Genomic DNA, 23721 nt, shown 5'->3' with positions numbered 1-23721 from the left:
CACCTTTTCGAGCGATGGAGGCCTGGAAATGCGGGTTAAACCAACACTTTGCAACAGGGCCTCGCCCCAAAAGAAAGAAAGAACCTGTAGGAGAACTCCGACACTCGGCTATATCAATTTTTCTCGATGGCCTCAGATTCTTCCTGTTAACATCCTCCTCGTCGCCTGCGCAGAAACGATTACAAAATGTTCCTGGTAGTGTTGACGGGCGTCATCGGGCTCGCAGCCCTCTACCTGTACCATGTCAACCGCGCAATGAAAATAGTTCCCGACGAAGTGCACAGACTATCGCCTAATCGCTGGACAGCGAACGAAATGAAAGCCGCTTACCAGGAAAGCATCGACAGTCCCATCGACGTGTCCAAGGTCCTGCCACCGAAACAGTCGCGGCGCTATGTGATTGTGGGTGGTTCTGGTCTTGTCGGGAACTGGATCGTCTCGCATATGCTTGCGCGCGGCGAGGACCCGACTGCTCTGCGTGTAGTGGACCTCCAGGAACCGCCGACTCAAGGCGTGGGATTCATCAAAGCCAACATCACCGACGAACTTGCTGTCACTACAGCTTTTGAGGCGCCCTGGCCAGCCGCCGTTGCAAAGCTACCCTTGACTGTCTTCCACACTGCGGCGGTCATTCGCCCTTCAGAGCGTCTCAAGACCTTTTTGCCCATGTGCCAAAAGGTCAACGTCGACGGTACCAAGAATATTCTCAATGCTGCAAAGAACGCTGGCGCTAGCTGCTTTGTATCGACATCGTCGGGCTCAATCACTCTCCGCCGGCCTTCGTTCTGGATTGCGCCATGGAAGAAAGTGCCCGACAACCTTGTGCAGATCATGAAAGACGACGCAAAAGTGCCGCAGGAGCACGACGATTTCTTTGGCAACTACGCCGTCTCCAAAGCCGAGGCGGAGCGATTCGTGTGCTCTGCAGACGACCCAGCCTCGAACTTCCGGACTGGTTGTATCCGGCCGGCGAACGGTGTCTATGGCATTGGAAGCGATTCGAGCAATACTTTCACCGGACAGTATCTGCGCAGCGGGGGCGGTCCAACGTGAGTTTATCGCATACAGCCCCAATAAACGAGTGTCTCTAACAAGTCCGTCTATAGATGGGTCCGCAAAATCATTCACAGCCAGGTTAACGCCGAGAATGTCTCAATCGCTCACTTGCTGTACGAGCAACGACTCATCGAGCAAAGCCAGCCAAACTCCAAATTGCCCAACATCGGCGGCCAAGCCTTCGTCGTGACCGATCCCAACCCGCCCGTCGCCTTCAACGACATCTACATGCTTATGGAAGCCTATGCGAAAACGCCGGTCTCTTTCACGACAGTGGAACCAATCGCCATGTTTTTGCTTTCGTATCTCATCGAAGCCTACGCGGTTGTCCAGTACAGTTACTTGCCATGGTTACTCCCGGCCATTCCAAAGGACTTGTATCAGCTGCAGCCCACGCTGTTCAATATCTCGGACATCTTCTGCATTGCGGATGACTCGCGGGCGAGGAAGGCCCCTGAGCAGGGAGGGCTTGGGTATGAGCCACCGTTTACGACGATCCAGGGGATAAGCAAGCAGCTTTTGGAATGGAATCGCGCGGCGGAAAAGAATCGGGCTCCTGTTAAGGAGAAGATTGGACCGCTTTCTGTTTCGGAGAAGGGGGTTGATGTGAATTTTGTATCGCCGGAGCAGAAGCTTTGATGAAGGTAACACTTCGGTTTGGACTGGGTTAATTTTTCTGGAGAGCTTTCTCAGGTAGCGATTTAGTGTCTTTGGGATTTGCATATCGTCTAGCGGGCATAATGGATCTATTTGCTTTTTGAGTATGAAGGGAGACTAGATATGAACCTTTCATTGGGGTATTGTAAGAATAATGAGTAAGGATGGCCCAATAGGTATAGGGCATGTGAAAGCCCAGGGTACTTCTAACGCTGTCCAACTCGAACTGTGTGACCAGGGGCTTGACCACCGATTGAGATGCTCGTTGGTCGTGGCGATTGGAAAGCTATTGCCGCGTTATGCTGATTGTATCGGCACTTTGATGGGGATACTTCACTTCGTAGTCGACAGAAGTGGCGTGAATGCGGGCCGCAGAGCCATTTTTCGAAGCAGAAGACAGAAGACCCCGGAGCGTGAGAGCTTGGGTCGCGGACACAAAAAGGTTCCACATCGTGTCATGTGTGACGAGCACTGATAAAAAAAAAGGCACAGGAGACATTGGCCAAGCTAACGCGACTGCTGCTGAGCAGCCTGGCGCCTGTGCTCCAAAATTTGTTGGCGAAGACCTTCAGACGCCAATTCGACATCCAGGATCGCGCCCACGCCGCGCTTCCAGGTATCCTCCAGTCCAGTAATTTCGCCATATCTCGATTCCTGAGCCATCTTCCGCTCCTTGTTGACCTGCTCCGCCGCGTCCTTGGTGTCGGCCAGATCTTTCTCAAGGCTGCGAAGGATCTCCTCCAGCTGTGAGTTGCCGATCAACCAGGCATTCTTGCCATGCTCTTCGAGCAACCCCAGATCCTCATGTCGCTTGGATAGATGGGAGCTCGACACGTATGCTTTTTGTAGTGTTCGGCGCCATTCGTCCAGATCAGGGATCTCGCCGTCCGATGCGCGCGTTGGTGGTTCGGGGGCTTCGTAGCGGGTGGGATCGATTCCACCAGCCAATGGGGCTCCTGCCGCCTTGCGCTCGAGTTCTTGCTGGATAAGCGAAGAGAATTGGGGCTCTGGAGCGGCGGGAATCAAAGGGTGAAGGGTTGATGAGTGCTCTGGAGACACCTCGGCGTTGATGAGCTTTTGGGCTCTGGCGCGAGCAGCCGCTGAGGGCGCATTGTCGACATCTGAGACATGTTAGAGACATCGCACAGAAGGCCATTGAGGAAACATACAGGGCAGGGAGTCGTGGGATTCGTTAATGAGAGGCATGACGGCGGTGGTGGTGATGAACAGACCGAAAAGACGCCGCTCTTTTCCAGGACGGACGGGACCCGATGACTAACCAGTCATGTGACCCGTGTTTACAGTCCTGGCTTCAAGATTGTCATTTGTAGTTACACACTGCTAGTTAATGATGCACCGCGACTGCCACTCTGATATGTGCGTTGCATGCGTCAACTCGGCACCCCAGTCGCTGGCTGACCGGGTGTTTCACTGTCCCGACGATCTCGTACCTCGAAGCCACTCGTCGTGCCAATCCAGACCGTGCGGGGGATGCGAGCTAAGCCGGTTCGGGCTCCGGGAATGCGGATGGATGACGATCCAAGTCCTGCGCGATCATCACACGCCCATCGCTTAGCTCGATGCTACCTCTTTCACGCCCAGCTGAGATTAGGATTTGCTGTATTTCCCATGTGGCTACCGCCTCGGCTAGCCTTTAAGAACCTCGTGTCTGCGCCTGAGACTGCCCGTCAAACACTTCATGCCCTAGTTTCTCTCTCACAATGCCGAATCTTCGATGGGGCACCACGATTCTAGGAGTGACCCTGGCAGCGCTGCTGGTTCTGCAGCTGCTCACGGTGGTCCAAAACCATGCTCAGCCGCGGTCGCCGGCTTTCCGCAATCACTTCAACTCGTGGAACAACAGAGCGAATGATGCGGCAACAAACGATGATATTTTCAAGGTCGGAGCCGGCAAGGCGGATATCACGGGGTATGTTGGCCCCCCTACATCTGCGGGTGGTGGTCACTAACAAGAGCCAGACCGGTGGTTGAGGTCGATTTCAATGGATATGCCAGCCTGGACCAGCTGGGCACGGGTGTGCGGCAGCGACTCTATTCTCGCTCCTTCATCTTTGCCAGCCCCGACAATCCCGATGACACCTTTATCTATCTGATTCTGGACACCCAGTCGGGTGACACTGCCGTGAGACACGGAGTCCTGCAGGGGCTTGCTGCACTGGGCGGCGACTACGCGAAATATGGTGAACATAATGTCGCCCTGGTCGGAACCCATTCGCATTCCGGGCCCGGCGCGTGGATGAATTATCTGCTGCCTCAAATCCCCACCAAGGGGTTCGATAAGCAGAGCTACCAGGCCGTCGTTGACGGCACGATTCTGTCCATCAAACGTGCTCATGAGAGCATGACCACAGGACGTCTTTCCTTCGGCAATATTACCCTGAATGACGCCAACATCAACCGTAGCCCATATGCCTACGAGCAAAATCCAGAGGAAGAGAAAGCGAAGTACGTGGGACAGGTCGAAAAGACGCTTTCGCTCCTGCGCTTTGATCGAGAGTCCGATAACAAAACTGCGGCCATCTTGACCTGGTTCCCCGTGCACGGTACCTCCATGTACAACAACAACACCCTAGTTACGGGCGACAATAAGGGCGTCGCCGCCTACCTCTTTGAGCGCAGCATCGTGGGAGACGATCGATTTGCTGATGATGCTGTCATCGGCTTTTCCCAGGCCAATGTCGGCGACACCACCCCCAATGTCCTGGGTGCTTGGTGCGAGGATGGCTCAGGAGAAGAGTGTAGCTACAAAGAAAGCACCTGTGGGGGCAGTAACGAAGCATGCCACGGCCGAGGACCGTTTTTCCGTGTCAAGGACAACGGGGCCAAGAGTTGCTTCGAGATTGGGAAGCGCCAGTTCGCGGCGGCGAAGCAGCTCTACGACGATCAAGTCAACACACCGATTACTGGAAGCTCGTTTGTCAAGTCCTTCCATGTCTACGAGAACATGAACGGCTTCGAGTTTACGTCTCCTTTCAACGGCAGTGCCATGAAGACTTGCTATGCGGCGCTTGGATATTCATTTGCTGCCGGGACCTCGGATGGACCGGGTGCCTTTGATTTCACCCAAAATGCCACTGGGCCGTCCACCGATAACCCCTTGTGGAAGGTTGCACGAGCATTTATCCACGAACCCAGCCCCGAACAGATGGCCTGCCAAGCACCCAAAGATATTCTGTTGGATGTGGGTACTCTGACTCTGCCGTACGCATGGGCTCCCGACGTTGTTGATTTCCAGTTGCTCCGACTGGGGCAGATGTTTGTCGTCATTTCCAGCAGTGAAGCTACCACGATGTCTGGCCGCCGCTGGAAAGCCGCCATCATAAACGGAGCCCAAGATATGCTCGGTGTCTCAGAGCCTCAAGTAGTGCTCGGAGCCCCGGCGAACAGCTACTCTCACTACCTCGCGACCGAAGAAGAGTACAGCGTGCAGCGGTACGAAGGCGCATCCACTCTGTACGGGCCAAATGAACTCGCAGCGTATGTGAATCTGACTCTCACCTATCTGCCATATTTGGGGAGCGATGCGGATGTGGCCAAGCTGCCGACCATCCCGACGGGTCCCAGCCCGCCCATCAACACGAACAATTCGCTCTCTTTCATTACAGGGGTTGTGTATGACGGCGCACCAATCGGCAAGTCCTTTGGTGACGTGCTCGCCTCCCCGGACAACAAAACATTCCGACCAGGGGACGTGGTCAACACGACCTTTGTCGGTGCCAATCCCCGAAACAACTTGCGTCAGGAAGGGACGTATGCGGCGGTGGAAAAGAAGACCGGCTCGGAGTGGACAGAGGTGCGCAATGATCGCGACTGGAATTTGGTGTTCAACTGGTTGCGAACCAACTCCGTTTTGGGCTACAGCACGGTGACGCTCGAGTGGGAGATCGAAGACTCTTTCTACAGTGTCGGCAACCCGACCGCGCTGTCGAGCGGGACGTACCGAATGCATTACTATGGGGACTCGAAGGACGTGACGGGCACCATCACTGCGTTTGAAGGGATTGGCCCTTCTTTCACTGTGAGCGCGTCGTAGGATGAGCTAAATGACCATGATTGAAACATAATATTTGATGAATTACCATTTTTACTGCTAGCCTTAAGTAAATGCTAAATATACTCCGCCACGGGCCAATCAGCAGGCGCCGTGGACTAGGCGGTTGCTGCAACGTTCTTTGTCGCGCGCTTCTATTTCCAGCACAACAATGGCCCGACATGAAACAGTCCAATCTAGAATGGGCGCTTCATCGACTCATAAGACCCCAGTTGCGGCCATCCCTCGGAGTCCTTTTCGTCTCAGATCGCTTCATTCCTTTGTTTTTTTCGCCGCATTCGTGACTCTTCAAGTCAAGCCACTCTTTCTTTGCCCCGGCCAGCCACGAAACACCTCTAGTCCATTGAACGCTATTGACGATGTTTTTCTTTGACTGTGTCTGCTGCCTTACTATCGCTAATATCTATTTCTTCTCTCTTTGAACCCTCCTCAACCCACCCAGCTAGCCATATCCAATTCTGCGTGCTTTCTCGCAAACCTGTCCAAGTTCACTCGCTGTGTCTCTGGTCTAACATCAGCTGCTCAAAAATGCTGCTCCTTCAATTTTTATTTCTGCTGCCCTTTCTAGTGCGGCACTGCTCGGCTGGTCCGATCGCTCGCTTTTTTTCGTCTGCCCAGGACTTTGCGTCTTCCGTGACGCAGCTCTCGGAGCGGGATGCTGCTCAAGATGACCGGGATATTGGGATCGTGGTCACCCCCGTTACTCCCACTTGGCTAGAGTCGACCACGACTTCTACTACCACGGTTTCTAAAGTCACGCCTACCAAGCCGGGAGACGCCGTCTACCTGACCTATCCATGGGACCTTCACTCATACCCGGATACCACCACCACTACCACGACTACGACTACCACCACTACCGAAGCGAAGAAGGAAACCACGCACACTCCGTCCATATCGTCTTCTCATTCGACTTCAACCACGTCCACTACTACAAGCTCGACTTCAATCAGCACGGTTTCTAAGGTCACGCCTACCAAGCCGGGAGACGCGGTCTCCCTGACCCATCCCGGGGACCTCCACTCGTACAAGGAAAACGATCCGACGACCACGACCGCTGCCACTGCTAAGAGCTCTACACCGTCTTCTTCCAAGACTACAACAACCAGTCACGTACATGCCGTCACCAGCCCTGTCATCGTCTGGGTCACAGCCAATTCCTCAGACGCGAGTATGAATTTTTGGCAAACAAAGCCCAGCGTGGTACCAGACGTGGATAATAATCCTCTTGTTGATTCTCAAAGCACTACCACCACTACTACTCACAAGGCTGCCACCAAGATTACCACCAAGACTACCACCACTACCACCACAACTATCCCCAAGGATACTACCAAAAGTACCACCACTACCTCCACCACTATCACTACAACTACGCCCGAAGCTGCCACCAAGACTACCACCACTACCTCCACCACGACCTCCACTACCAAATCTCACAATTCGGACAATGAGGATGTGGTGACTCTCACTTCTACGTCCACCGTTGTGGTTTATGGGCTTCCAACATCGACGCACACGGTTTATGAATCCGTTTCGACGAAGAAGGCGGATACCAATGCTGAAAACTCTGGGTCTGGATCGGGATCTAAGGCAGGATCTGGATCTGAGGCAGGGTCTGGAACTGAGGCTGGATCTGGAACTGAAGCTGGATCTGGAACTGAGGCTGGCTCTGGAACTCACTCGGATTCCACCCCGAACTCTGGTAGCTCTGGGTCTGGCACAGGGGATGATACAACTTCCAACTCCAACTCCGACTACAGCTCCAACGCCAATCCCACCTCCGGATCCACAGCTGCTGATCCCGATTCGAACTCTGGCTCCGGCTCCGAGGGGAACGACAAAGGTATTCTGTCTGTCGTCCCTATCACACCGTCGGACGACGCTATGACCAGTACGGTGACCGGTACGGTGACTAGTACCAAGACCGTTGTGGTTCCTTATCCAATCGAAAACACGGTGACCCATACAGTGATCTCCAGGTTTCCTTATATCACGACGAAGACGGAAATGACCACAATAACCCATACTGAAACAGCTACGGTAACTCAAACCAAAGAGTGGGTAATGCATGAGCCGGGCACTTGCTCAAATGTCAGTTAGTCATGTGTCTCCCTCTTAAATAGTGCAATGGATCATTGTTCATCTCCTACGTATCACAAAAACTAGTACCTCTTTCTAAATTCGAAGGTCCCCGGTTGATAGAAATTTTATTTATATCTTTCATTCATTCCGTCATATTTTCTTCGAGTCTGTCCTGATGGAAGCGGCCTATAGCACTAGCAAATTTGGTTCTGGATGGATTCTATTAATGTATGTAGAGGATAAGATGACCAAAAAAAAAGAGAGAAAAGAAAAATCCTGATTCAGAACTAAAATATGTAAGCCTCTAAATAAATCCCAAGCAAAAACAAGTGGTATCTAGCTACTACAAAAAATCCATTCAACCATCCATCCAAAAAACCCCAACCGGACCCAACCCAACTTAACCTATCCCAAACGAACATAAAGACAAGGCAAGACACAAGACGGAAGGAAAAAGGAAAAGTTATAACTCTGAAAGAACACCCCCAGCCTCCGCAAACTTCCGCTGATAGACCTTCAAACTAGCCCATTGACTCAGCTCCTCCTGGTCACGTTCATAATCACTACCATAGCTCATAGCACGACCATTCATCTGCGGGCTCATCGCGCTGTTAGCATTGTTCCCTGCTGTATCTGCAGCCATGGCAGAGTGGCATTCTAGTCGGACGAGGGTATCGATGAAGGCGTGGAGGTAGGATTGCGCCTCTGCGGCTGTGAGGACGTGTGGGCCGGGCGTTGAGGTTGTGGTATCTGTTGTTGATAATGGTGCTGCTGTGCTGGATGTATTATTTGAAGTCGATGTGGGAGCGATGTCTGTCGTTGAGGGTGGATTTATAGCCGGTGTCGGGGCTGTGTGATTCAGGAGAGTTGATGCCACTTGGCGAATTTTAGCCGTCTAAAATTATAGTTAGAACTGGCGCATTGGAACAAGCAGCGAAAGACTTACGATGCTGGCGCCGTTTGGCTCCATGTTGACTTCGTTGACGGTCTGCACGAGCACGAAGAGGTCTTTGATCACGAGCTTGCGCTCCTCGGCCATCATGCGCCCGATATAATCCATCAGAGCATGAGACTGTGCCCGGGAGTTTGTATCTGGCGGATCCGCGGCAACACCCTCAATCCTGACCCCCGGCGTGGCATTTGGGGTAGTCTGTTGTTCATTCCGCATGGCCTCGTATTTCGAAGACGCCTCGAACAGACTCCAGTACTTATCAACCAGATAGGACCGCGTACACAGCTGACTAGCGTAAATATTGGCTTTCTGGATCTCGTACTGGATGCCGCGCCGTTCTTGGTCGATGTGGTCCTCCGAGTAACTAAACATCGCGCCATCATGACTCATGCCCGACATTCCAGCGGGGGTCTTTTTCGGATGGTAGAGAGACAACTCGGCGGGAACATCGAGGAGCGCGGAGCTGGCTTTCTGGAGACCGTCCCAGATGGTAGAGCGTTGGCGCTCCCAGTCGAAGACTTGTCCGCTGCCAAAGGCGACTTCCCAGGCTAGCAGCGCGTTGTAGGAGCTGTACACCCGTACATTGGTGTTGAACCCAACAAGCCGCGAGACTCGGCTGGATGGTTGCTGTTCCACATGAGTTGGAAACAAGAATTCATCATCGATCTCTAGTGGGAGGGGCGGGTAGCTAGTTGTTGGTGTCTCTGGCGGAATGTGGAGGTTGATGTTGGTAGACCCAAACTGGTGGAGAGACTGATATCCGACAAGAAGAACATAAAAAAGACGTCGGCTGAGTTCTTGGGTGATCAAGTCGACGGGCTGGTCAACCCCAAAACCATGTTGATCTGCTAGTGCGGGGGGTGACGAGATCGGACCGTCCACATTTCCAGATGAGGGCCGGCACAGATCATAGACTTGGAGCATAGATAGGCATTCAGCCAGATACAGACGACACCGGCGCATGCTGTTAACGTAGCCGGCACAGACGCCCAGGAAGTAGCTGATAGCAGCATCGTAGACCGTCACATTGCGGTCTAGATAGCCCGTCCCTCTTGCCTGGATGGCGACATCGTGACACCGTTTAACCAAGGCCACCGAATTAGGGAAAGCAGACCTCTCAGCCTCAGTGTTGAGACGGAGTTTCGGTCGCCGCGGAAAGGAAGCCACCAGGAACCCGATCATCGAGGCCAGAAGAGCCAAGAACGTACGGTTGGTCACATCTTCTCGGCGCTCGAACGCAGCGCGAAAAGTCGGCTCATGCGGAATGGGAACCAGGGGATGGATGTACGTGAAGAAGTCATCCAGCAGCAGTTGCATGGTGTGCAGGGAGCATATTGACTCTGCCGAAGTTGGGAACGGTGTGCTTTGGGGAGTGATAGGAGTTTTAGGGCTAGCCACAGGTTGTGGGCTCAGCGGCGACGGATGATCATCCAGTTTCTGCTTCTTGAGAGCATCGGCATGGCGATTGGGTGGTCCCCGCCGCCGACTTGGTCTGGCGTAGGTACAGGGGATCTCTAAGCTGGCGCAGGACCGACAAGGCGGTCCACTGACATCGCACTGGATGATATGTTAGAAAAAGTTCCTCTGAGGGACAGGATAAGATTTGCCTTGACTTTGCGAATGCTGCAGGCATCACAAGCCTTGCGCAGTCGCGTTTTGGTGTCCATCGGATGAGCACGCCGGTGAGGGAGGCTCTGGCTAGAGCTATCAGGTCACATTCATAGTGCGGCGGCAACTGACGCCGTAGATTTCAAGGGGAGCTTCCTGATCTACCGCGGAACGATCGGAGGAGACCTCCGCGGAACCTCGAACAGTTGCAGGTTATTTGCACTGCAGGATCCCTCGGACAGGCCAATTCGAATATCACTTGGGACAGCAAGATCTCCAGCTTACGGCCACCGAGCACTCTTTCTCTCCGGTAGGTGCTACTCGCTCATTCCGGTCGTTCGTTCATGGGTAACTATTAAGTTTGCGCAAGAGATGCCGAGGATGGTGGCGGGTCACGTGAATCACGGAATACAGTGGAGAAAGAATATAAATTAGGAAGTGGTTTATTATGATTATTGATTATCCGTGGAGGCTCAAGTCAGGCCGGCATCTCGTCGTGATACTCGCCGAGCGGTCGTCGGTCCGCCTGTTGTTGCTGCTGCCGCTTGCGTTCCATATCCGCCGCCCACATGGCAGACCCAGCGGCCGTGGTCATGAGAAAGAACATGGAAAACGGAGGAATCAGCTGCAGGATAAGCGCGACAGTTCCAAAGCTTGAAAAACAAAAATTAGCGGGATCTTTCATCGGAAATAAGCAAGAAACTTACGTGGTGTATTGCAACTGTCGGCGGCCCACACTCTCCTTCCTCTCCTTCTTCGTCATATCCCGCAGCTGGAAGTACCGCCAGTGATGGAACGGCCCGCCGCGATAGCCCGTGAGCACAAGGAACATCGGCGTCCCCGCGACCGGAATAAAATTGAGCGGGAGCAGAAGAATGAACTCGAGGATCTGCCGCAGCGAAAACGGCGCATAGACCGCCGAGGTGGTCGGCGTGCCGAGCCGACTCACGGGATCGCCCTGCTCGGGGTAGATCACCCGTGACGTGAGGATCAGCTCCTCCTGGTCCTCATTGATCAGCACGGCATCGAAGATATCCACGAGGGTCTCGTCCACGAAAAACGCCTCGAAGAGCCCGGCGACGATGGCGGCGCCTTCGCCCAGCACCAGGAACGCGCCGTTGACCCAGGCGCCCACGCCCTGAAAGATGGCGAGGAATGCTACCTGGGGCAGGTATGCGAAGGTGAACAGCAGGACGTAGATGAAGGTAGAGAGGATGAGGAGGGGGACGAGGCGAGCTTTGAAGAGTGGCCAGAGGAAGCGGTGGGTTGCGAAGTAGTAGATTCCCTTGTCTTCTTTAGTATTTTCATTTCATTGTCTTTTGGGGGTCAACATACCCTGAAGGGATACAGCCAGGCTGCCCGGGAGGCATCGAGTAATTGAGGCATGGTTAGCAGGGCGGTTGAAGCACAACCCCAACAGGCAGAAGAAAAGAATTGATCGTCAGCTTTATCGATAAGTTAACCCACGGGCCATGTGACCGCTGACTAACGCCACCACTTTTCCTCCCAATTTTCTTCTCCCCTTTCCTTCTCTTTTTCTTTCTTCCATACATAAACTGAACTCCTCCTTATTCACTCGAGAATCCACATATTCTCCCATGGATTGTTACGAGGGGAAATAGGAGGACAGACAAATGCTTCCCTGCTGGCTTACCCCAAACTCTTCTTCTGAAAGGCGTGGAGCGTTTGGAAATAATCTTCAGCAGCACATTCCCTTTCTATTCATTTCCCGATAATCGCTCCCACCACATGCTCCAGACTGTGTACAATACAGGTCGGTCGGAGCGCCGGGTCGGCGGCATCCTTCCATCCGGCACAGGCGCGATCCACCCAGATGGCGTTCATGCCCATGCTGCGCGCGCCGACGATGTCGAATGGATTGCCGCTGACGAGCCACAGCTCCGAGGGCTCCTTCCCGACCTGGTCTGCAAGGTGCTGGTAGCTCGCTCGCGTGGGTTTGTACCGCTGGACCTGGTCGACGGTTACGATATCCTGGAACACGCTGGCGTGCGGGGCGAGGTCCTTGGAGCGCAGCACCGAGTTGGACACCATGGTCTGGGTCCCGTTGGAGAAGATCACAGCTTTGAGGGTGGATTCGGCGCCCAGGCGGCTGAGGGCTGGGTTCACGTCGGAGAATGTAGACAGGTGGTCGTAGGCTTCCAGTAGCTGGGCTGTGTCCTGCTCGCTGAGTTGTTCGTTATTCTCGGCCAAGGCGTGCTGTAGCGAGTTGCGAGTGACTTGGTTGAAATCGATGTAGTAGTCTGATACGGTGGTATGGTCAGCGTGGTGCTGCTGCTTGACATATGGGAGCGCATCGTTGCCTACCCATGCTGTTCAGCCTCCATGTATACTCGAGCTGATACCGTCTCCACAGCGCGGAGATGGTCTGCGCCTTGTCATGCCCAAAGTGCTTCTCGAGTTCCTGGGCAATTGAGTTCGTCGACAGCAGGGTGCCGTACAGATCAAAGGCGACGACGGTTTCGGACATGATGGGTGATGGGGAGGAAAGATAAAGGAGGATGGATGTCAAGGCCCTTTATCTGGCGCGGGGCACATGCTTCCGTCACTTCCGTCACTCCCTCATGTCGCACGATAACTACGCCGTCTTTCGAGAATGTCTGTCCAGCACCATTGTTGCTCGCTCTGAAGAGAATAAGCCGAGCAAGACACCGCGCCGGAGACACAAGACCAAACATGTTTCAATCCCGCCAGCATCAACCCCCGAGCGAGCAGACCCGGAAGAGCTGGCCGAGTTTATAGATGTACATTCCTCCCTCTTGTCCAAAACGAATAACTGCTTCCACGCATATCCAGTTTCTCGCCTCGGAGAGCTTCGCCTTCCTCCCCGAATCCCTCCAAAGCCTCTCCTACGCCGCCATCCAACATGACCCCCACCTCGCAAACACATACAACACCGACACTCCACTCGACCGGGGCACCCTCGACACCCTCACCTCCCCAATCCCCGTCGAAATCACGGACTCCCTCACCGTCTACGGCATAATCAGCTCCCCGGACAACCTCCCTGACTTCCTATCCCCAGTGTTATCCGAATACATATCCAGCGTGACGGCCGCGCCGCCAGTCTGGATCCAGACGCGCGCAGAGGCATGCGAGATCTGCGAGCGCGACTGGATCCCGCTATCGTATCATCATCTGATTCCGCGCGGAGTGCATGCGAAAGTGCGCAAGAAGGGGTGGCATGATGAGTGGATGTTGAATAGTGTTGCTTGGCTTTGTCGTGCGTGTCATAGCTTTGTGCATCGCATGGCGAGCAATGAGGAACTCGCCAGGGAGTGGTTTACTATTGAGCGGATTCTGGAGAGGGAGGATGTGAAGGATTGGGCTAGGTGGGTTGGGAGGGTAAGATGGAAGGCTAGATAAGAGAATTCTAGATTTGTTCGGGGTGTAGAATGAGATAGATGGGTATAGTATAGTACATGCGGGCTCTCTTTCGCTCGTACAATGACGACAGAAAGAAAAGGAAAAAGAAAATATGGTACAGGGCTCACGGGGTAGTATACACAGAAGAGACAATCTCACAGATATCGCTTCTCGTAGATCTCTTCATAACACTGGATGTGGTCGCCAACCGCAAAGTCGGTCCAGTCTTCAAAGCCAATACCGCATTCGGTGTCTTTGCGCATTTCAGTCACGTCTTTCTTGACGTTCTTGAGCGAAGCGATTGTGCCTGGGACGGGTTAGACATGATCTTATTGCCATGAGAGAAGAACTTACCATCATAGATTGTCTGATCCCCGCGCATCACCCTAACCTTGCGAGTCCGGTTGACCAGGCCATTGCGCACTCGGCATCCAGCAATTGGGATCTTTTCGCGTCCCTTGACGGTGATGTCAAACACTTGCTGCACCTCGGCTTCGCCCGTCACACGCTGCGTCACCGTCGGCTTCAGGTGCTCGCTGAGAGTAGCCTTGATATCATCGATCAGCTTGTAGATGATATTGTGATCCATGATTGCCACGCCCTGGGACTCGGCATTTCGCAGGGTGTTGCCGTCGATGGGTAGGTTGAATGAGATGACCTTCCCGTTGGCACTGGCCGCATGCTCAATGTCGAACTCTCCAACTGGGCCGACGCCAGATCGGAGGACATTAGCGTACACCTCGTTGTTCCCAATGGCGGCAATCGAATTCAGAACGGCTTCCGCGGAACCGTCCACGTCCGCCTTGATGATGAAATTGACAGCCTTGGGCCCGCTCGACTCCTCTGGACCAGCACGTGCTTCGTCCTCGCCGTCTTCCATTTTGCGTTTCTGCATGAGCTCGCGTCGCGACTCGTTGATAGCGGCCATGTCCTCTCCCAATTTTTGGGTCTCGGATTTCTCCAGACGGTAAGACACCACATCCTTGGCCTTTTGTTCGTCGGGTGCTTGCAGAATCTCGGTGCCAGCGGCCGGTTGCTCTCTCCAGCCATCAATCTCGACAGGCATGCCCGGTGTGGCTTCATCGATAGCGACGCCGGCTTCATTTCGGAGTGTGCGGACACGAGCCCACGTCGTGCCCGCAACGATGACATCGCCTGGCCGCAGTGTGCCACGGCGAACCAGAGCTGATGCTACACGTCCGTAGCTCTTTGTAGTAGCCTCAATGACCCATCCCTCGGCATTGCCGCCAGTGTCGGCTCGATGGTCCTGCATCTCAGACAGCGCACCAATGGCCTCCTCCAGTTCGACCATTCCCTGTCCGGTTTTACCACTGACCCCAATGGCTTGGACATCACCACCGTACTCTTCGACATGGACACCGTGGGTTGAAAGATCTCCTTTCACTTTGTCCGGATTTCGCCCTTCCTTGTCAATCTTGCTGATGGCCACGATGATGGGCACCTTGGCCTGGGCGGCGTGTTTGATCGCTTCGATGGTTTGCGGCTTGACGCTGTCATCGGCAGCCACAACAAGAACCACAATGTCGGTCACGTCGGCACCTCTGCGACGCATCTCCAGGAACGCAGAATGACCGGGGGTATCCAGGAAAGTAATGGTCTTTCCAGAAGGCATCGCAACCGAAAATGCACCGATATGCTGCGTGATACCGCCGTGCTCGGAAGCGGCTACTGATGATTTCCGCAGCCAATCCAGAATCGTTGTTTTGCCATGGTCGACATGGCCCATGATGGTGACCACCGGTGGCCGTGCCGGCAACGCAGATTGATCTTCTGGTACAGGTGCCGCCTGAAGGTCGTCATCCCCTGATGCCTCGAAGATGGGATCAAAATTAAATTCGGTGGCCACCAAACCGGCCGTCTCCGCATCTAGGACATGGTTATAGGTAACGTTCTCGAAGCCCATCTCCTCCATTCGCTCGACGAACTGCGCCGGGCGGACCCCAATGACGTCCGCCAAGTTGTTAACGCTGATGAATTGAGGCAAGTAGAGCGGCTGCGGCGCGGATTTCTTCTTTTCTTTCACGAGTGATCTTTCCTTCTTCAGGCGTTTGCGTTCGTCCCGACGACGTTGGTGTTCGTCCACATCGAAATCGCGTTCAGTGGCCTCGACTTGGCGTTGCTTGCGCAAGTTTTTGCGTTTGGCGTCATTCGACGTGGTTTCGTTTTGGGCCTCGACGGTTTCCAGCTGTTCCAATGCAGACATGTCCCAGGCCCACGGATCCGCTTGCTTTTCTTTCTTTGCATCCTTTGCACTATCTTCAGCACCTTGGGTTTTGCGCTTTCGGGGAGCAGTCGACTCTGTTGCGGAAGCTGCTCCATGTCTTCGAGGTGCTTTTTCCCCCCAGTCCGTCAAAATAGAGTCGCCCAGTTTCTGGAACTTGGCGATGTCTTGAGGATGTCGCTGTTTTCCGGGAGTTACGTGTGCATCCGTGGTCCGTCGGATAGTCCGATCCTGCCTATCCTTGCCTGGTGCGCCCTTTTCATAAGACCGTCGGTCTTCATAATCCCGGCGCCGTGGTTGATCGTTGTTCCTCGTCTCTGCCCATGTCCGACCTGGAGAACGAGATGGTTGAGACGCTCCAGGTTGACGTTTCCATGTATTGCCCAACCCTTGTTGTGTCCGAGGCCTGCCGTCTTGCTGTTCTAGATTCTTGTTCCTTGTGTCTGCCCATGTCTGCCCCGAGGGCCGACCCGATTGAAATGCCGCTGGTTGATTTCTCGTGGCGTTGCGGGGTACTTGCTGTGACCGGCGCTGACCCTCTGATTTTGGCGGTGGCCGTTCTGATTGTTTCGGCGCCTGTGGTTGGGGCTGTTGTTGTCTCTGGGCCACCATGGACTCGCGGAGTGACTTCTCTGCTGCACTCAGGCCAATTGGTTTCACGGTTGCCTTGGTGCCCCATCTGGAAGCAGCCCATTTAGGTTTCTTCTCATCTGTCTCCTCTAACCGGGTCGGGGATGATCGAAATGATCGGCGGAAGGTGAGGGTTGACGAGATCCTGGCCGAACAGGGCCATTGTGGCGCGTGCCGGCGAGAGACCTAAGACAATCAATTATATTAGCCATGACCCCATCACAGGTACACCGAGTCCAAACGCACCCCCAATGCTGCCCGTCGATACATCGTTGACACGACAGGTAGACAAGACTTCCAGCCCGCGGCCGACAAAGTTGATTGCGGGTACCCATCACGTGACAGGCTGGCCCCGATAAGCAGAGGCCGATAAGGAGTTTCCCGCGGCGGAGAAGGGCAAGACCGTCAGGCGGTCGGAGATTTCCTCCAATTAGGGATTGCGCTCGGAGGTTCCTGGACTGCTTAAAAGCAAGCAGGGTTCCTGATTTTCCTTCCCCACGTTAACGTGCCCGCACAATCATGGAGTCTGAAGCCTTCGAAGAACTGGAGAAGGGCGGCGGTGCCCTGCGCACCGTCAAGGACTTGGCCTCTGGTGCTGCCGGTGGAATGGCTCAGGTGTTGCTGGGTAGGTGTGCCCTCTCGAGCAGTTTTCCGGAGGACGGAACTACAAAGTGCCATGCGTGGGAATATTGAACAAGTTCATGCTAACCCAACTATAGGACAGCCCTTTGGTTCGTGGCCCAGTCGAAGCAATTGAACGCCCCGTACTGACCCTTCGCCCAGACATTGTCAAGGTCCGATTACAAACCACCACACAGTACTCGAGCGCGCTGGACTGCGCAACCAAGATCTTCAAGAATGAGGGTCCTATGGCCTTCTACAAGGGGACGCTGACTCCGCTGATTGGAATTGGCGCCTGCGTAAGTTGACTCCGGCTCATGCTTGCCCTCTGTCTCTGTCTGACCAAATCCAGGTGAGCGTGCAATTCGGTGCATTCCACGAAGCCCGCCGTCGGCTGGAGGAGCTGAACAAGAAGAAATATGCGAATGGCGCCCTTTCCTATGGACAGTACTACATGGCCGGTTCGTTTGCCGGTGTCACCAACTCGGTGCTGTCTGGCCCGATTGAGCATGTCCGTATCCGGCTGCAGGCCCAGCCCCACGGCGAGGGACGACTGTACTCTGGCCCGATCGACTGCATCAAGAAGCTGTCCGCACACCAGGGTACGCTGCGCGGCCTGTTCCGCGGCCAGGCCGTCACGGTCCTGCGTGAAGCTCAGGCCTACGGTTCTTGGTTCATGGCATTCGAGTACATGATGAACCAGGACGTCAAGCGCAACAATATCAAGCGTGAGGACATCTCAGCTCTCAAGGTTGCCACCTACGGTGGTCTGGCGGGCGAGGCCCTCTGGATTTCTAGCTACCCTCTCGATGTGGTCAAGAGTAAGATGCAGACCGACGGGTTCGGTGCGGAGCAAAAGTATAGCACCATGCGTGACTGCTTCAAGAAAACTTACGCGCTTGAGGGTCTGGGTGGCTTCTGGAAGGGCATCGGCCCGACTCTGCTGAGAGCCATGCCTGTCTCGGCAGGAACTTTTGTTGTGTATGTTTCTTTCTCGGCTCTGCTACCAAGGAATATTGCTAACTTCTTCTCTTTTTAGTGTCGAGCTTACCATGAAGGCCCTTGGATAGACTGTATTCTGGTATGTTTGTGCATTGTTTGGCTCTTTTTCGATATCCAGGTCTCGTTCAATAGCCCTTTAGAGAAGAAAAGTTGTATACAAGTGGTCTGTACTTATTCACGTCTGAGATATAAACTATTTTGTCCTACATCGCCAAAGAGAAATCCCCCAAAAAATCTTGCCACGCCGTAGGAAAATAGAATAAATTCAAACCCGGAAAGTCCCACTCCGAGACAAACTGCTCCGGCACAAACCACTGCAAATCTGCCTGTGCATCAAAAAGCTCCCAGAACGGCGATGTAGCATCGATACCCTCCGTACTTGACTGCGGAGTTTCTTTTAATGCACGCCCGTACTTTTCAATACTGACTTTCAGGATCTGTAGGTAGATATTCCCCGTCCGAGAGTGACTACCATTTGACCCGGCCTTGCTGAGCTCATCGACGAGCCGATTCCCATACTCCAGAAACTCTTTGTGTTCTTCTTCGCGCTCAGGGAGAAGTCGGGATAATTTGAGAAGCAACAGGAATGAGAATGCGCATTTAGCCCAAACGAAGTCCATGGCATACTTCAATTTGGCGATATAGAATTTTGGCTCGGCGATGATGATGCGCAGGTGTCGACGTGCACTGGATTTGGCTGCTAGGAGGATGTTTCGCTCGGTGGGGGTCATGGCTCTGGCGTTAGCGTGGTTAGATGGTATAGTTCGATTGGGAAGGCAGTACTTACGCCACGTTCTCAACGCCCATGGCTCGGAGAGCTTTGCAGTTGAGCATCATTTCAGTCCAGCATTTTTGGACTTTCAACGCAAGTAGAGAAAAAGGGTTCTCTTCTTTTGCGGCCGTGGAGCTTTCTTCAAGCGTAATGGTTAGTGAGGGGCAGCATGGACTCGAGGGGTAGAGTATACCGATTATGCGGACCCAGTCGCTACCAAGAGTTAGTGTTGATATGATCCAAAAAGATTAGACTCACTCAAGCCATAAATCCAGATCAATCTTGATGTCGTGAACGAAGTCAGCAATACTTGCCCTGTCAAGTGCTGCTTCGGTGCCTAGAGTGTCGTTGATAGTGGCTATCAAAGTAGGTGAGAGTGTGAATACTAGAAGAAGACGGAACACAATACCTCTCAAGATGTTGAGCTGCCATAAATGATGGACGTTAGTATATCTCTTAAATCAGCTCTGCGGGAATCCTACCTCCACCTGAGAAAACAACCGCAGATCCAACACAGTCGACGACGGGTGTCCAAGCAAAACCCGGCACCGTCGAGGATTTCCCGTCAACCGGACTCCGGGAGGCTTTCCACCATCAACACAAAATCTTAATCCCAATTAGTGACTGTAGTCCCTCAACAGGCAAAAGAAAGTGTTGTACATATGTTCCAAAACCAAGAGTCCAAACCAAGTCCTCGACTTCCTCATCAAGCGTCTCTCTTCTTCCACATCCGTGTCTGCAAAGCTACATCCCTCATCAGTGTCTCGAATCGAAATTCTCTGCGTAAGTTCTTCAAAGGCGTCATGCAATCCCAAATCTAGGGCCATGCGGGTTGCAAAGGATAGGATCAGTAGACGTTCAGCTGAATAGCAAGCGACCACGAGCAATGCCTGCACTGACTCGAGGCAGTTTAAGCGTTTGTTTTGAATAATCACATTAATCCGTTTCTTGAGTTCGGCATGTAGCATGTCGGACATGGGACCGCCGGATCCTATTTATAAGATTATCAGATATGGTGTGTTTGTTGGGGCCAAGCAAGTTCGTACTGGTTTCTACCATGCAGCCAATGGTGCAAATAGCATTGAGGAGGATACTGCTTCGAGACCGTACAGAGTTGAATGTGTCATGCTCTGGTTCGAAGATTGGGATGTACCTATCCTACTCATGTAGATGTATCGTCAGCATAAATGCAGGGCTTGAAAGTTCGATACTCACGCAGCCTTCAAAGAACCTAGCAGTTCAATTAGCTCTTTGGGTCTAAGTGTTCTCCGTAGAGTAGAACTCACGTCTTGAAACACGACACGGCACATTCAATGGTAATGAGTCTTTTATCAATAAAATCCGAGACAGGCTCATCCCGAATCTCAAATCCTGGACGTTTCCGCTTATTTCTGTGAACGGGACTTAATCCCAGCGCATCAGAGGGTGGGTTCATTGAGAGACCGCTGGCTGAGAGTGTGGAGATAGATTGTTGCGAGTAACCATTTGCATATCTTGATGAGCCTGCCACCGCTAAAGCATTAAGGCCTTCGTGGGGATATGTGAGCTGAGAGCATGATGAACCACGGCGAGCATGGTCTTGTGCACTATGTATCTCTCTGTTGCAAGAACCTTCCTCTTGACATACAGGCCTTGAATCAGATTGATTGCGGTGGAGTAGATGGTGTATCTCATTGAGCTTTTGTCTGAGGTGTTGGACCTCGGACTCGACGCCTTCAAGTCTTCTAGAGGGTTGTCAGTGGCCATGGCGTTTATTCTTCTTAGACGAGGCACTTACTCTGAAACGGGATCTTTCGGTATTTCGAAGAAAATCACCGCTTATCTAGCTTTTGGCATCTGCATAGCTCTGTTAGTATGATCATCGCCAATGAGAGGAAGAAACTCACCTTGTGCAAGGTCTCTCTCCATCGCATTTAACCTACATTTAAAAATGGTTAATATTAACTAACTTGCTGTAAATTAATACTCACTTTCGATTGGCGACATGCACTGCATGCTTTCTACGGTGATAATCCATGAGATGTCAGTCCTTGCAAGACAACCTAAGCTCGGGGCAGTGCATACCGGGATGCGCTTTTTTCCAATTGGCGGTGGAACAACATGCAAGGATTCATCTGACTGCATCGCTGATCTATTGCCGTCTTGCGTTGCTCGGTTCCGAGCCTGTATACAGAGTCGGGGAGGAGAGAACGCATCAAACGCGGGGTTCGGGAGTTCCGCCGAGTCAGTTCACGGAGCACGGACGGGGCTTGATTGTGGGAAATGGGGGCAATTAAACACTTCAAAAATCAAATAGACTACTATCCATTTTGCTCAGCTAAAATAGACTATCCCATTTCCAGTCCCAATCACCTAGTATACATATACAAAATCCTCGTTCTTCATGTCTGTCATGTCCTTGAACGCATTGTCCTGAGCAAGAACCTGAACAGGCATGTCCTCCTTGTCTGCCTCTACAGCACCGACAGCATGCATGGAATGGTCTATGGGTTTCGCATCCTTTCCTAGTTCCACGCGCCGCTTCTCGTGTTTCTTGTTCAGGACAGTGAGATATGCCATGTTTGACCTAGGTACCAATTAGTAGTGGAAGACTTTGGGATATAACGGAACTTACGTGCAGAGAACAATCAAAACGCAGAACATTGCAAGGCTAAACACTCATTAGATCTTTAAGTTCATGGTAATGGGATTGTACTTACTTTGAGGTGAGCCCGCGCGTATAGAGAGGAGCCTCTGCTGTAGTATAGAGATTCGGACCAATCACCTGGCTGTGTCAAATTTTGAGGTTGTTTTGCTGCATTCAGGCTGCCTACATTACCGATACATTGACCCACGACCAGGATACCGGTGGTCACTTTCTTCTTCGTCTCTCCGGCTGTGTTTGCCGCAGACCATGAGTAGATCAAGGGCGCTTGAAAGAGGTCAGTCTAGCTCAGAGTTGGTTATCCAGTCAACGCTTACTGATTCCTGGGTAAACAGAGATCTGGTTCGGTTAGTGAACAAAGTCCATGGTACTTGAACTGCACTTACAATATAGTACCCTGCAAGCAAAGGAGCTTTATGCATATTATCATGTGGAATACGAAGCAGCATCACACATCCCGCAATGGGTGGGAGGCATAGCAGAATCAAAACCGGGCCCTTCATCTTCAAAATGGTCGCCAGCCAGGCACCGCCCATAGTAGCAACGAGCTGGACAGCACCAAAAGGGATATTGAAAAGAATGGTGTTGAATTTGTTGAATCCAAAGGACTCAATGATCAAGGGGCCGAAGGTGGAGATACCGCCGCTCGGGATTCTGGTTACTGATCAGTTAAACAAGCTGAAGAATTTTGGGAAAGTGTCTTACGAGATTGAGAACATCAACGCAAACCAGATCCAGGACTTGACGTCGAGACATGCTTCTTTGACATGGTCCCATTTCCATTTGTCACTTTCGAAACCTTGTTGGTTCATGCGGAGTCTTATAGGAATGTCAGTCAGTCTTCCAACACTTGGGGCACACGTGGTTACCTCTCAATAGCCACCAGCTTATCCTCTTCTTGAAGAAATTTGGACTTTATAGGGGAATCTGGCATGTAGATGCTTTTGTAAATGTCAGACAGGGTTTCCCGGGAAGGAAAAAAGACTCTCACAGTATGACCAAGGAGAGCCCGACGGTGATGAGACCAAAGAAAAGGAAAATAATCTATAGAGACTTAGCACATGTCTTTGCAATGAGAGGCAAAACTCACCTGGTAAGGAGCTAAGACGGGCGAATTGATATGTCCAAGTCCCCAAGTTAACAAGCTGCCAAACTGTAATGCATGTCAATATCCAGATCAAAGTATACTTGAACAAGCTCCTACCATATTGACAACCCCGTTCATTGCATACCATGATCCCAGTCTCACAGGCTGCTCACGTCGTCGATACCACATCTGGGTCACAGCAATAAAGGCCGGTGCTGCCGCCTTATATTAGGGCCTTCTATATCTTTCGCCCAAAAAGAAAAGACCCACCTATTCCCGCCTCAAACAGACCAAGAAGCAATCGGCAAGCCAGCAGACTCCCAAAGCTGTCTGCCGCCGTCATACAGGAAAGCATGATCCCCCAAAGAAGAGTCGATACCGCCAGAAATTTTCCTAGCGGCAAAGTGACCAGACAATATGCCACCAACGGCTGGGCGACGAGCTGGGCAAGGTAAACCACCGAGCCCAGCCAGGAATAGTCCTGGCCATGGAGGTGGGCTTTTTCAATAATCCCAAAGACGGATGCATATGCGAGAGTCGACTTGTCGAGCTGCTGAAGAAAATAAATCCCTAAAAGAATAGGGAGGAGTCTGAGGTCGATCTTTCTCAGGACGTGCGCGTTGTTCTCGGGGGTCAGAATAGTCGAGTGACCTATGTCCTCGATCAGTTCCAGTGCCTGGTCTTCTTTCATGTTGCGGTCGGGACCAGGCGCAGAATGTGGTGCTGCGTCAATGGATTCCACTTGCTCATCCTGCTGCTGTTTTGGGGCGCCTGTCTGTGACATGGCTGGCACTTGGGAAGAAAGATGAAGAATGACTAGGAACAAGAGAAACGCCCTTCTAGTTATGGAGCCCGCCACCCCATGGGGGAGCAAACCTTACTTCCTCCTCGGACGAAACCCCCCAATCC

At 52.7% G+C, this 23721-nt stretch overlaps 12 protein-coding genes across 12 annotated transcripts; 5 read left to right on the top strand and 7 right to left on the bottom strand.

Annotated features, from left to right (window-relative positions):
- Window positions 1-186: 186 nt before the first annotated feature.
- PFLUO_LOCUS1583 (uncharacterized protein) lies at window positions 187-1695 on the top strand (the record flags this gene model as incomplete). Its single annotated transcript, XM_073778637.1, has 2 exons — window positions 187-1049; window positions 1107-1695. The coding sequence occupies 2 exons, from the start codon at window positions 187-189 to the stop codon at window positions 1693-1695; spliced, it is 1452 nt and encodes a 483-aa protein (XP_073635672.1).
- A 525-nt stretch (window positions 1696-2220) lies between these two features.
- Window positions 2221-2919, bottom strand: PFLUO_LOCUS1582 (uncharacterized protein; the record flags this gene model as incomplete). Its single annotated transcript, XM_073778636.1, has 2 exons — window positions 2221-2834; window positions 2883-2919. The coding sequence occupies 2 exons, from the start codon at window positions 2917-2919 to the stop codon at window positions 2221-2223; spliced, it is 651 nt and encodes a 216-aa protein (XP_073635671.1).
- A 515-nt stretch (window positions 2920-3434) lies between these two features.
- On the top strand, window positions 3435-5767 carry PFLUO_LOCUS1581 (uncharacterized protein; the record flags this gene model as incomplete). The annotated part of the gene is made up of 2 exons (XM_073778635.1): window positions 3435-3643; window positions 3694-5767. 2 exons carry the CDS (start codon window positions 3435-3437, stop codon window positions 5765-5767), a joined length of 2283 nt encoding a protein of 760 aa, XP_073635670.1.
- Window positions 5768-6313: 546 nt separating this feature from the next.
- PFLUO_LOCUS1580 (uncharacterized protein) lies at window positions 6314-7888 on the top strand (the record flags this gene model as incomplete). The annotated part of the gene is made up of 1 exon (XM_073778634.1): window positions 6314-7888. The coding sequence occupies one exon, from the start codon at window positions 6314-6316 to the stop codon at window positions 7886-7888; it is 1575 nt and encodes a 524-aa protein (XP_073635669.1).
- A 445-nt stretch (window positions 7889-8333) lies between these two features.
- Window positions 8334-10489, bottom strand: PFLUO_LOCUS1579 (uncharacterized protein; the record flags this gene model as incomplete). Its single annotated transcript, XM_073778632.1, has 3 exons — window positions 8334-8765; window positions 8817-10379; window positions 10436-10489. 3 exons carry the CDS (start codon window positions 10487-10489, stop codon window positions 8334-8336), a joined length of 2049 nt encoding a protein of 682 aa, XP_073635668.1.
- A 419-nt stretch (window positions 10490-10908) lies between these two features.
- Window positions 10909-11816, bottom strand: PFLUO_LOCUS1578 (uncharacterized protein; the record flags this gene model as incomplete). Its single annotated transcript, XM_073778631.1, has 3 exons — window positions 10909-11083; window positions 11138-11715; window positions 11766-11816. The coding sequence occupies 3 exons, from the start codon at window positions 11814-11816 to the stop codon at window positions 10909-10911; spliced, it is 804 nt and encodes a 267-aa protein (XP_073635667.1).
- A 336-nt stretch (window positions 11817-12152) lies between these two features.
- On the bottom strand, window positions 12153-12918 carry PFLUO_LOCUS1577 (uncharacterized protein; the record flags this gene model as incomplete). The annotated part of the gene is made up of 2 exons (XM_073778630.1): window positions 12153-12691; window positions 12756-12918. 2 exons carry the CDS (start codon window positions 12916-12918, stop codon window positions 12153-12155), a joined length of 702 nt encoding a protein of 233 aa, XP_073635666.1.
- Window positions 12919-13012: 94 nt separating this feature from the next.
- On the top strand, window positions 13013-13814 carry PFLUO_LOCUS1576 (uncharacterized protein; the record flags this gene model as incomplete). Its single annotated transcript, XM_073778629.1, has 2 exons — window positions 13013-13192; window positions 13245-13814. 2 exons carry the CDS (start codon window positions 13013-13015, stop codon window positions 13812-13814), a joined length of 750 nt encoding a protein of 249 aa, XP_073635665.1.
- A 155-nt stretch (window positions 13815-13969) lies between these two features.
- On the bottom strand, window positions 13970-16956 carry PFLUO_LOCUS1575 (translation initiation factor IF-2; the record flags this gene model as incomplete). The annotated part of the gene is made up of 3 exons (XM_073778628.1): window positions 13970-14121; window positions 14169-16872; window positions 16933-16956. 3 exons carry the CDS (start codon window positions 16954-16956, stop codon window positions 13970-13972), a joined length of 2880 nt encoding a protein of 959 aa, XP_073635664.1.
- A 249-nt stretch (window positions 16957-17205) lies between these two features.
- Window positions 17206-18377, top strand: PFLUO_LOCUS1574 (carrier protein ymc1; the record flags this gene model as incomplete). Its single annotated transcript, XM_073778627.1, has 5 exons — window positions 17206-17311; window positions 17406-17417; window positions 17470-17606; window positions 17660-18288; window positions 18347-18377. The coding sequence occupies 5 exons, from the start codon at window positions 17206-17208 to the stop codon at window positions 18375-18377; spliced, it is 915 nt and encodes a 304-aa protein (XP_073635663.1).
- A 135-nt stretch (window positions 18378-18512) lies between these two features.
- Window positions 18513-19116, bottom strand: PFLUO_LOCUS1573 (uncharacterized protein; the record flags this gene model as incomplete). The annotated part of the gene is made up of 2 exons (XM_073778626.1): window positions 18513-19044; window positions 19097-19116. 2 exons carry the CDS (start codon window positions 19114-19116, stop codon window positions 18513-18515), a joined length of 552 nt encoding a protein of 183 aa, XP_073635662.1.
- Window positions 19117-21433: 2317 nt separating this feature from the next.
- On the bottom strand, window positions 21434-23596 carry PFLUO_LOCUS1572 (uncharacterized protein; the record flags this gene model as incomplete). The annotated part of the gene is made up of 12 exons (XM_073778625.1): window positions 21434-21647; window positions 21696-21731; window positions 21781-21845; window positions 21895-21992; window positions 22043-22064; window positions 22112-22379; window positions 22431-22544; window positions 22595-22666; window positions 22717-22769; window positions 22816-22878; window positions 22930-23027; window positions 23083-23596. The coding sequence occupies 12 exons, from the start codon at window positions 23594-23596 to the stop codon at window positions 21434-21436; spliced, it is 1617 nt and encodes a 538-aa protein (XP_073635661.1).
- Window positions 23597-23721: the final 125 nt, after the last annotated feature.

The sequence above is a fragment of the Penicillium psychrofluorescens genome, assembly GCF_964197705.1.
Source record: "Penicillium psychrofluorescens genome assembly, chromosome: 1".
NCBI lineage: Eukaryota > Fungi > Ascomycota > Eurotiomycetes > Eurotiales > Aspergillaceae > Penicillium > Penicillium psychrofluorescens.
Note: the sequence above shows the minus strand (reverse complement) of the source record. Positions and strands in the feature narration are given on the sequence as shown.